We start from the raw sequence: 12,370 nt of genomic DNA, 5'->3' as shown, positions 1-12,370 counted from the left end.
CACATACCTGTGACCTTCTGTTAGCTTAGAAATGCTCCACTACATTCAGCAATTAGTTTCTTGGTGTGTCTGCATGCAATGAAATGGTTGGCCATGTTGCGTACCGTCGGGTGAGCTGAAATATTGAGCCGTCTTCAGTTCTCTGGAGATGAAGACAGCCCCGTGCTAATCCCGGGGTGCCCAGATCACCGCCGAGTCAAATTTAAATCTTATTAAAAGCACTTTTTAAATTGAACTTGTGACATTTTTGGGGGAGTCATAGAAATATCAAAGAACAGAAATATCATTGGCTGGCACACAGAGCAATTTCCTTACTCAGCATTTCAAAACTTTAACCAACAAAAGTAACTGTTAATCTCAAGACATTTGTCATTAAGAGTGATGCTTCTCATTTCTACAGATTAGCAAGCAGGTGGCAAACAAGTTCAGAGGCCTATTGATACCCACTAAACCAAATCATGACGGATTTTAGTATTTTGGGGGTTAATTTTCTGGCTACAATCATTTAATTGGCTAATCTATCCTGTCAGCCAACTGTTAAGTCTGTTTATAAGTAAAAAGCCAGAAAGAGTTAGTCAACCTATGAAGTACGAGCTTAACAACACAGTCCTACTGGGAAATCTAAATGTGTTTTGATGCACCACCCAGGAGCACCACCCGTAATGTCATACAATGACAATAAAGAGATTCTTCTATTTCTGTTTTAGAAAGGTATTGTGTGCTGGAAATTCATGTGGTAATGTGACTATACTACAAGCATTTAAGATTTTAAAGGTCCATTTAAGACATCTGAAGAATGTTTAGGGGAACTTAGTCATCCTGAATTCTCTGTTGGCTCCACGTAAATAAATTTTCTATACAGTTGACACAAAGTCTTTGGTAGGTGCTGCCTTATATCCATCTCAGAAAATTCACACAAGCCAGAAAACATCACAATAGTATGTGCTTGTGAGTCACAGGTCACATGAGTCCATCCATGGAGCACTGCTTCCCTTCAACCCCTGGAAACTGTACATTTCCCATTGGTGCAGTGGGCACACAGTAGGCACGCTCAGTCTGAACGTGAGAATGACTGCGCATTGTTGCCATTGGTCATATTGGGTCTGTTATCGGCACTATCAGTCCTAATACTCTGGCGTGCATTGTGTTGGGCTGCTCCGTTTATTTAGATTCAGCCGCTAACAATGAAAACATTGCCTCTCTTCCAACCGCGGCACAAACATACGGAAAGCAATAATAATAATGATGGAGGCAGAAAAGTGTACATATAAATAGTAAGGGGAAGTAACTGAGCAGCTAAGGCGGGAGCAAAGGGTAAACAGACAAAAGTATGAATGATGAAGTGAACAATCGATTTGAGGTACCTGGCAGAGCGACAGCCGTCGGTCTCTGCTACCTTGAAATCTTTTTTGCATGCAGAGGTCAGTGAGTGTGTGCATGTGTGTGTGTGTGTGTTTACGTCGACTTTTCAGAGTGAAGCGAGAGACTGTGTGACAGGTGAGAGCTGATCTCATTTTGATGGAGGTGAATTAACTGTGTTGTGGTTGGCCAGTGCAACTTCAGTGCCAAGTAGAGGGCTTTCACGCGGCATCCAAATGAGCCTCTTTAATCAACTGCTGCTAAACCGCATGCGGGGGGAAAAAAAATCCAAAGACACACTCTTCCAAAAATCAAGAGCCATTTTCTAAGAGGAGAGTGAAGAGTGATGATTTGTAATGTAGTGTATTAATCAGACATCATTTGGGGCACTTCCACAGCACACAAAAATGTGTTAATTCCCTCACCTGACAGAGCGTCCTGAGCCTCAAAGAATGTACTGAGGCCTCCTTTCACATAGGCCAGACTCCCCTCGTTCTTCTTAGTAGCCTGCTTCTTCAGATTACTGGCTGCAATCTTCAACTGATCGAAGCTGTGAAAACAACAAAATGACACTGTCAGTATATCAAAGCTACAACTAATGATTACTTTCCATTTTTTTTAAATAAAGACATAAACCATGAAGGTTTTGTGCAACCAACAGCCCAAAACATACAGTCATATTTTTGAAACTTTGTGCGTGTGTTTCTGTATGCGCAGAGACACACGCACATCTGGGGGCACTTTGAGTGCGTGTGTCTGTGTGTCAGTCTCCTCGGTGAGGTTTCCTCCACAGGAAGAAACAGTCACCCAGTGAGGTCCAAACAGAGGCCCCTGCTAATGCTGAATCCCGGGGTCTGGGTTACTGGAAGGCTAAGCAGGGGGAGAGGAAGCCAGGAGAGTCCAAAATAACTCTCCTCTTCTCTGCCCTGACAGCCTTTTGGGTCAGCAGGCTGCCTTGTCTTCATATAGAAACTTAGTGAAGAAAATATAACCTCATTTCAATGGCACAAAACAAAATCATTTATTACTGGCTACTACCTATTTATGTAAATTACTCTGTGGTGATCTCATCTGTAAAATTAAAAACAAACAACCCACCCCACTTTTGCATCTTCTTAGGTAATTTTCTCTATAATAATTATGTTGTTACTGTCACACAATTAGAACGTAACAGGTTATGATCAGTAAGAGAAAAGACAGTTATGCAATTTTGTGATAAACAGTACATTAAACTTATTTAACAAAACTGACTATATAGTAAATAGTGAATGACTTCAGATTCAGCCCATGTGTACATTTTTCAGTTTATTCATTGCCATCCCTTAGATTGCACTATATGGTGACAAATTATGATTATTATCATCTGACTATCAGATATTTATTACTGCACTGATTTATACAGGAATATTTGAATTGTTTCAGCTAATTGTCAAACATGATGGCGTCTGGGACTAGCCTGCAGACAACCTAAATCCAGCCTGAACTGCTACTTAACTCAATTCATTCATAATGATCAGATTGTGACACTGGAATGTTATATTTTTCCTTGTAACCTGCAACCATCTTTTAAATTAGCTGTTAACATACTAGTGTTAGTAATGTGTGGCCCTCTGATTATTTTATCCAGGTCAGTAGTTAGTAAAGTCATAAGATCATAGCAGCACTAATCACACCTACTGGCAAGGAGTAATATTGGATGAGTTCAGTCAAAGAGGCACAACAAACCAGCAGCAGTTGCTGAAAATGATATACGAGCCTTGAGTTTGCTCTTATACCAGTATTAGTGTGAGTTTTACTGATGCACCTTATGTATTACGCTGTAAGCTCCTGTCTTGTGTCGAAGTAACTGAGTTAAAGAAAATATGAGCTTCAATTTTTGGTGGACCTCTGTGAAAGGTAGAGATATTTTACTGCTTGTTTTTCTATTTTCCTTTCCTCTTTCATATTGTTAGTTATGAGAGATGGTAGCTTAACATGAGTGACAAAGTAGGAGCTTGTGTACCTGGAGCCTGCATGGTTTTCTATGAGGTACCAGGTCGCAGAGAAGTTCTCACTGGTGAAGTCTGCGCTCATTCCTGGAAATGTCAGCTCCAAATCTTTAGGTGTGATTTTGCCTCTGAAAGAAGACCGAGAGAAAAAAGATGACGATAAAACTCGACAGTTAAATAAAACAAAAGAACAGAGTAAAAACTGTGGTGGAATTAAAATAAAGAAAATACCCGTATAAATGTTTTTATAGTAAACTGTGTGTGAGCAGACTTTCGTAAAACAATTGAAGTCATTTTTAAAAGTGACGTGTGGGAGATCAAGTTCTCCAGCAGGGGGCAGTATCTGGCGGGGATGTACTGTGGCTGGGAGAGCTTGGCGTGGGAAGTGCAGTGTGTGACGCCTGGTTCCCCCTGGAGGACCCAGTACTCATTAAGGAAGCTTGATCTTTACTAATGACCTGTGGCCTACACAAACTAAACCCCTCCCCACCACCACCACCACCACCACCCACTCTGCAGTCACACATATGTACAAAACCCACATAAACAGTGCAGCATTTAAGTAACAGAAACACAAAATCCATGTAAAAGAACACACTCCGTGACGTACTCGCACGCAGGCGTGCGTGCGCACACACACACACACACACACACACACACACACACACACACACACACACACACACACACACACACACACACACACACACACACACACACACACACACACACACACCAGTGTTGCTATCATTATGCACCTATTTAAATCTAATATACATGCCTCTTTTGCATGTCTTGTAATTTTTTCCTATTCTCTGCTGTAGTTGATGTTTTGTCATGTTTGCTGTCCTTATATGCACCTCTTTTATTAGTTCAGCTGGAGCCTTCTTCCTGTAAATCTGGGTTTTTCCCTTCGCACCATCCATTGCTCATTGGGGGCCTGTATGATGGCTTGGGAAATTTTATCTCTCATAAAGAGAGGACTTTTGCTGTGAACGGGCATGGCATCTACATAAAACTGAATTACTTCCTAGCCTGCTTGATTCCACTCGGAGCATGGATTGCAGCAGCTCTGGCTTCAACTTGTGATAAACCGTGCTCATCCTGTAATGATAAAATTTACTTCTGCTATTAATGCTAATATTTAAGTATGCAGGAATCTGACCACATACAGATGCCGACACCATTTTCTTTTATTTTGTCTTTGTAACTTCTCCATCTTTTGTGGCAAGCAAACACTAAACAAGCAGTTTTTCAGCTCCTCATCAAGTTGCCTTTGAACATTTAGCTAGGGCCAACTTTGTTAGTAAACCTTGAAATATCACCACTGACAACACTAAATGTTATATTTGACAATATGTTGACAAGATGCTCAGTCAACAAAGCTGGTGAACCCCTAATTTACTGGTCTTTGTAATGCTCCACAGGTAGCTTTTTATAAGCTTGGATATTAACAGGTATTACCCAAGCATTGTACCCCTGGTAGGAAATACAGCACACATAACAAACAGTTAATATTCAGTGAGTGTAACCATTTAATGCTCAATCTGTCTGAAGTTGTTCAAACACTTGGAAGTTTTAACTAGTCCAAGCATTACGTTATGAACAGCTGGTGCAAACAGCCCAGCTGAGTAACCTTCCAGGGACGTCACTACACAAAAATGTACACAAACACACAGACCAGACAGACAACAGGGTGATGCTTTATGATGAACAAAAACATCTCTACCTTCTGAGTGCCTTTGTGTCACAAATTAAGAGCAACTGCTGGGACACAGATAGCGATAGCGTGTTTGTATATTAAAATCAAAGAGACTCTTGTATGCTTCACATAGTGCCTGCTTAATGCATCCCTAGGAGCAAGTGAATGCTACAGCCTGTTTATGGGGGTCTTGCTCCTGACCATGAGCGGTCACTTGCCCCCGGCCCCTAAACCAAACAAACACTAAGCTAGAAATGCCAGAACATGACAACACAAACTATACATTACAACTTGTGTATTCCCTGCCAGGCACGTGGGAGGCAGCAGCATGTTCGCTGCTCTCAGGCGCTCTACAAATGTGTGGGTTTGCTGCCTTAGCTTTTATCTCTTTATCGCCATCCTGTCTGCTTTATACACAATTATTGTGTTTCCACTGCCTGTGTGAGCGGTTAGAGGCTGTTCAGCCATTGCTGTGCTGGCATAATATTTCAAACGCTGGCATATGGGGAGAGTTTGTTTCTGTTTAGGGATGTAAACCATGACTCAATGGCTGGAGCACTTGTGTTTATGGCGGTGGGATTGTGCCGAGCCATTTTTCTGCGTGTGTATTTGTACGCTCTTGGTTCATACTTGTCTATGTCGATGCCCAGGGGGTTGCTGGGGCGCAGTGACAGCGGAGAGATTCCTTTGTTGCGGTCTGTCCTGAAGGTTAATTCATCCACCCATACTGCAGACTGATCTAGGATACCTGCGGACAGGACAGGCGAGACGCTGTGACCGAGATATCCTCCATACTACAGATGTACTCACACACACACAGACAGTGACTCAAACATGCAAATGCACGACAAATATGCATTTATTTTTCTGTTGTAAATTATTTTAACTTAAATTTAGTACAAATTCTGACCACTGTACTCTGAAGATACAGTACCTGACCTAATTAATTACACAGTATACTTGGAGGCTCTTGTCAAGGAATTTATAGTGACTCAAAACTTTGCAACTTCACTAAAAACATGCAACATATACATGGCACAAAGCATGTGTTGAAAACATACATTCTTTTGGGGTATGAAAAACTGACGAACATGGCCGGCCTTAGTTAAACGCTAATGCCAACTTTACAGCCAAAAGAATAAACACAGTCTGCACATTTGAGCAACATCGCTGATGTGTGGTCGACTTCAGCCAATCACACGTGCCTGTGCCTTTTCATCAGTTTCTGGTCAGAATGTTTCAAGTTAAATAAACAATGTGAGTTCATCTAAAAAACATCACTGATGTGTGGCTGGCTTTAGAGAATCACACATGCCCAGTTAGTCCTATTCTTTTTCTTAAAAATCATTAATTGTTTTATCAAAATTATTATTATGTTTTTTTCAGTTATGGCTATTTTTTAATGTCCTCTCCCTCAGGTCACTCATTTTTCTCCATTTAAGGTTGTTTTTTGCTTTACTCAAATGCTTTAGCGTGCCATTTGTGGCTAAATAACCCAAATGTTGAATATCTTATAACATTTTATATACAAGAAGAGAAACACAATGAATAAAGAGAATTTAATGCTAAACTAATGTAAATAATCATTAGCTGTAGCCCTTGTTTAAACTTGCATCAGCTCCTTTTGTCCAGGCTAGCACATAACAAATGCCATGAGGGTGATATCTCAATCTTACCAATCCTCTCTGGCCTTATTAGTTTAAAAGAGACCGTAGAGGTGCCGAGACCTCCGGACTTGGTGGTGACGATGATCTCTCCCTTGTCGTCTTTGGCAGGTCCCACGCGGCACACTATTTTGCTGGCCGACATCCACTCGGCTGTCAGCAGACAGTTGTGACCGCAGATGGACAGGCCTGAGATGGAAGGGAGAGGGAAAAGGTGGAAGGAGTGAAAGATACAGACATGCAGTGACAGTGCAAACAAACAAACTGCAGCACACGCAGACACACAATCTAAAACAAGAGGAGCTCACTTTAGGCAGCTCTGACGTCTATCAGCGAGTTTAGTCACCCGGGGTCAAAGTTCAAGTTGGGGTTGCGATGGGTGTGGGTGGCCTTGATCTTCCTTCCTCTCACTCAGCTCCTTTAAGCTAATGAGTGCCACTTCAGTGCTAAGTGGCTCATTACTTTCACAATGTGCACTATGCCCCTGCATCTGTCATCCTTTTTTAAAACCCCTAACTAATACTATTTAGGCACTAGAAGGAATACACAAGGATTAGTTTGATATTTCCAGCTGAGGGGATTCAGAAAGCTTCACGTGTGTATAATCAAACGTTACAAAAGCCCACAAGAGCCGATCAACAAATAGCCCATAAAACCGTGAATAATATGCCCATTAGAGCCCCATTTCCTGCCTCTGTTCTCTACTGGCCACTTTGTTTGAATACATAAGCACTCACACACATTTGTGCATATCTAATTGTATAATTCCAGGCCCTGGGGCATTCATGGTTAGAAATAGACCTCTATCACTGGCCAGTTCACGGCTTGCCAAGTGTGTGAGTCTTCTGGACTGCCCCCTCCTTTCCTCACCTCCAGTAAAATCACAGAAGTAGGATATCAGTGTGATGACAACAAGATGGTGGTAGCCCACCTGTATAGCTGTGGAATTATGTTTTTTGTTTAATGAAAAATAACGTGAAAACTAATTTTCACATTAGTGTATGCTAGATTTGTAAAGTGATCGCAGCAAAATGTTTTTTGAGAGTAATCAGTCACACAAAAAGCAAAACAAAAGTCAAAAGTCAAAGTTTATCTGGCGAATTTGGACTTTTTTAATGGAGAATTTCCATATGTGTGTTTGTGTGAAAAAAGTAAAGGTCATTCTAAATGTATAAAGAATTTACAGTACAAGAAACTGTGATTACAACTGCAACAAAAATGAAAGTAGGTATTATATTTTAAGGACTTTATGAACAGTGTTGGTCTACTTTTGGAAAGACTTCTATTTTTCCATATTTTTCAATGCTTTCAATATTTGTCAGAAATTAACAGTTGAGTGTTACTCACATGTGTTAAAAATTTGATACAATATTGATTGCATATTTGGGGATTAAATGAGTAAAGTTTAAACAGCTCTGTGCTAAACTTATGAAACTGTTGTGAACTGGTCATGAATTTCTTATTCCAGAGCAGAAAAAAAAACCAGGTATAGTTCCTGTTTTACATACTAAATAATGAAAAAAAAAAACTCTACAGCAGCTGCTTTAAAAATAGGGATTGGGGCCACATCAATAAAAGAAGCGAATGCAAGTGACAATTACAAAATATTCAAACCAGCAACTTTCTCTCAGTGAACCACATAGTAATACAAATAGTAAATAAACATATGAAAATAAGTCATCATTCATTATTTATAGTTTTATTTTCACTCCTGTTAATTAATTAGTTAATGTGTTGATATCTTGTGTAGACAGTTCTGTGTACAGATCTAAAAATGTTGATAAACTGTATATTTCTGTATTATATTCATTTGTAGAAATACATATGTGCACATTTGAGTATGGAAAAAAAAACAAAAGAAATATGGATAATTCGCATGCAAAACAGGACCAAGTTAAATATGGATGTCACTCCCCATAAAAATATCAATACTGTGTAACAGACATTTATGTTACACAGTACAGGACAGACAGTGTGGTTAGCTATGTGGTTAGAAAATGGATTACCGATGAGGTCGGCTGGGCCCGTGCCCAGGTTCTCTCCACGGATCGTGACTTTGGTCCAGGCTGCACCTTCTTTGGGCGATATGCCCGTGACGAGCGGGGGCTGCCGGGCTCGAGACATGGTGACCTGAGGTGAACAGGTAATCTGGGTCAATCAGCACCTGGACATGGCAAAAGAAAGCGAGGCATACACAACAGAATGAGGTCAGTAACACGGAACGCTGCACACTGACAGAGCAATCTGTGTAAAAATCAATGAAGCAGCCTACAGACCGAACATTAAACAGAGGTTTGGACAATCAGTTAATTAGTTCAAACGAAAACAGTGTTAAAGTAAAAACATGTGATTTTTTTTGCCTGATTTTCTACTGTTAGTCTGACACCTTTCTGTTTTTTTTAACCACTGTTTATTCATCATAAAAACCATTTAAAGCTTGTCAGCTTGTAATGTACAGTAAAAGCAATCCGCTATCATTTTGACATATTTAAAGCATAACATATTGATTTAAACTGACTGAAAATATTTACCATTTATAATACTAAATAATTACTGCCCCACGACTGGGCAAAGTATTGTCAAACGACTGCAGTGTACAAGCATTCCCAGCATGAATCTGAAGATCAGGGGAAGAAAAACATCTTTGTATGTCAACATAGAACCATAGCAAATGAATGTAAAAACATTATCCTAATAACAAAAAATGTAAGCTTTTTTTTTTCCTGAAATTCCCCAAACATTTCTTACTAAATTTCCAGGCAGCTCAATATTATGTTATTTAGTACTGACTAGAGTTGGCAAAATATGAGTAACATTTTGGCTGGCAGCTAGGGTTCATTTTCCACCCTGAACTTCTCCAAACAATGTATGCATTGCAGCAGTTATCTCTCAGATAATAGGAAAAATAGAGACGCTAGCCAAGAATGAAGGAGCAGACAGAGAGCAGGGAGGAAAGGAAGAATGTAAACCTCACAGAACAGGATAAATAAACCTGGCCTCCCCAATCATTCCACATAAGCCCACACAATGCTGAACAGATTATGGCACCAAAGAAGGAGCACCCATGCAAATCAGTTCATGTTGGGCCTGAGTAAAGGAAGACAAGGAAAGGTTCCAAATGACGGAAAAAAAATATGAAAGGATGTATTTCAGCAGCACAGATGTTTGCTAATAAATTACTGCCAGGTCTCAAAAAGGCTGACCAGTCAAGACTCTCTGAAACAGCTTGAGAAAGGCTTCCGCCCTTTTGCTCGGCAGCCAAAACACGTTCTCCACAAACAATTCAGGAGTTCACACGGACTGGACCTTCAGTGTGTTCATGCTGGTAACCCTTTGCACAGTTATATGGCCAATAATTAGTTGTAGGTGTACAAGTTAGACTTCCAAGAATGAACAGAGGCTCTTAAAGTCAAGGAAATAAAAATCGACAGAGCACAACATTTGGTTACTCTGCTTGTTATAAAGACTACAACAAAAAAGTGAAACTTTCAACACCTGCAGCAGGCTCCACATATGACACAAGGTTTCCAACAGAAAAGTTGTTAGCCCTGAAACACCAAGGGGCAGTGGGCTGGGATTCGCTAGGATTTAATACTGCACTCAAATAATTTAACTCTATCTATGACTATAACGCTAACTATTAGTTGTTAGACACAAGATGATGATTTCCCACTTCCAGCATTTACTTTATTCTGTTAGCCTACATAAAATAACATCTGCCTGTTTTTTAATCCCATTTCTAACTTCTTTAAAGTTTTAAAGCTGATTTTTTTTTCACCTCAGTTTATCAAGAATAGCAAGATAATAAGATAAGTTAAATTTAATAATAATAATAAAAACACGAATAAATATTCACACATAATCCTGGCACGGGGCCAAAAAAGGCAGAAACCCTACATCAGGAACCATAAACTACATTTATGGGTGCAGCTTGTGCTTATCTTAATTTAACTGTTCTTTTTGTATGCTTTTGTACAGGTTACAGACTCTCACAAACTTTTTTTCACTTGTATTTAAATTTCTCATTAATATGCAAAATAGTTGAGACACAATAACCAGTTATAGATCAGTCTGACTCACAGCATTATTAATGTCACAATAATTCTGTGCTTTTGAGTTTTTTGTGAAAACAATTTTTTTTTTTTTTTTTAGGTATTATTATTAATATCTTATTGAACAAGATTAGATATTTATTTATGGTTATGACTGGAGGGGTGAATAACAATAGAAAATTCTTTATCTTTTACATGAAATTATTTAGTTAACTAAATCTAAAGTGTGCAAACTTCTTTATTCAAATCTGAAAATCTAAAACCATCCTAAAATAATAATAATATGCTATTGATATGTATGCTGAAGATACCCAATCAAGTTGCTTTCTTTTAAAAGATTACATAATAAAATTCAACTAACTTAATTTTATTATTCATTTAGTTGAATTTAATTCAACTAAAGACATATTTATCAATTATCATTAGTTATATCTACATTCACAATAGCTTTTGATTTGACATGGTGAGTGCAAATAAACCTTTCTTTCAACATGTGCTTCATGTGTGTACTGATGATAGCCAGTGTCAGTAATGCACATATGATAACATTCTTAATATTATTTATTATTATCAATCATTGTTAATAAATGTATAATTGATGAGGTTTAGTAAAGTAATGACCGTTTTGCAACATCCAAGCACTTTTACTTTTTCAAACACAATAACTTAAGAGTAAAAATCTGACATGGTGACAGTCCTATATTGAACAGCAAAATATTCTGTGGCAACTCAGGAAAATGCCCATGTAGCATTAAAAAGTTGTGAAACTTCCTGTAATAATAATAATAATAATAATAATAATAATAATAATAATAATAATAATAATAATCACTAACCTAAATTAATGTCTATACATATTCTGTAGCAGCAATTACGGTTGAGACACATCAAAGCAGAACTAATCACATGCACCTCACAACTCAACAGTTGCTGAATATTGGACATGTAGCACTAGAGTTTAAGGAAACTATATTTAAAAAATGGCTCATGAAAAAGCAAAAATACAGGAGCACAAAGCAACCTCATCTCACCCCACTGACACACACACACACATGCACACTACAGCCCCTGTCCCCAATTACCCTGACATCGAACAGTTAACATAAAACCTCCAGCGGGATTTACCTCATGTTGTTGCTGCTGCCCTGTGCTTGTCAGAGGAAATGGAGGGGCTATGGGTGTGACATGCAGATGATAAGAGGTTAACAGGTCTAAAACAAGAGCTTGGTATATCCATCATCAATCCCACATGTTTAGAGTGGGAGCAGCAAGGGTGCAGAGGACAGAGCTCTTTATTTTCTATAATTCTAATTTTGCATTCAGGAGTGTTTCTATCCTTTCCCCACTAATCTTGGAAATACACGTGCACAAACACACAGATAGCCTGGCCCCACACACACACACACACACACACACACACACACACTGGGCAGAATGACAGCTCAGCTAGGTTGCGTGCGAGGGGCCCGAGCTGGTGTTGTGTGGTCTCTGCGTATGCAAGTGTGTGGAAGGATCTGCAAAGAGGTCCATGCAGCTCGTGTGTGTGTGTGTGTGTGTGTGTGTGTGTGTGTGTGTGTGCGTGCGTGCATGTGTGTGTGTGGTCTG

At 39.3% G+C, this 12,370-nt stretch overlaps 1 protein-coding gene across 1 annotated transcript in view; it reads right to left on the bottom strand.

Annotated features, from left to right (window-relative positions):
• exoc2 (exocyst complex component 2) overlaps window positions 1–12,370 on the bottom strand; it is a 51,245-nt gene that overhangs the window by 29,147 nt on the left and 9,728 nt on the right. Inside the window, exons 2-6 of the mRNA XM_085252056.1 lie at window positions 8,720–8,877; window positions 6,726–6,902; window positions 5,680–5,797; window positions 3,362–3,475; window positions 1,785–1,909 (exon numbers count right to left, since the gene is read on the bottom strand). Coding sequence (XP_085108182.1) covers window positions 1,785–1,909; window positions 3,362–3,475; window positions 5,680–5,797; window positions 6,726–6,902; window positions 8,720–8,837 — 652 coding nt within the window. The 5' untranslated portion in view covers window positions 8,838–8,877. The remainder of the gene's footprint in view (window positions 1–1,784; window positions 1,910–3,361; window positions 3,476–5,679; window positions 5,798–6,725; window positions 6,903–8,719; window positions 8,878–12,370) is intronic.

This window comes from Mchenga conophoros, linkage group LG17 (genome assembly GCF_057382185.1).
Source record: "Mchenga conophoros isolate Kocher_MC1m ecotype Shallow Benthic linkage group LG17, M_conophoros_male_GT1.1, whole genome shotgun sequence".
NCBI classification, from domain to species: domain Eukaryota; kingdom Metazoa; phylum Chordata; class Actinopteri; order Cichliformes; family Cichlidae; genus Mchenga; species Mchenga conophoros.
The sequence above is the reverse complement of the archived record's forward strand: the minus strand, read 5'-3'. Positions and strand labels throughout refer to the sequence as shown.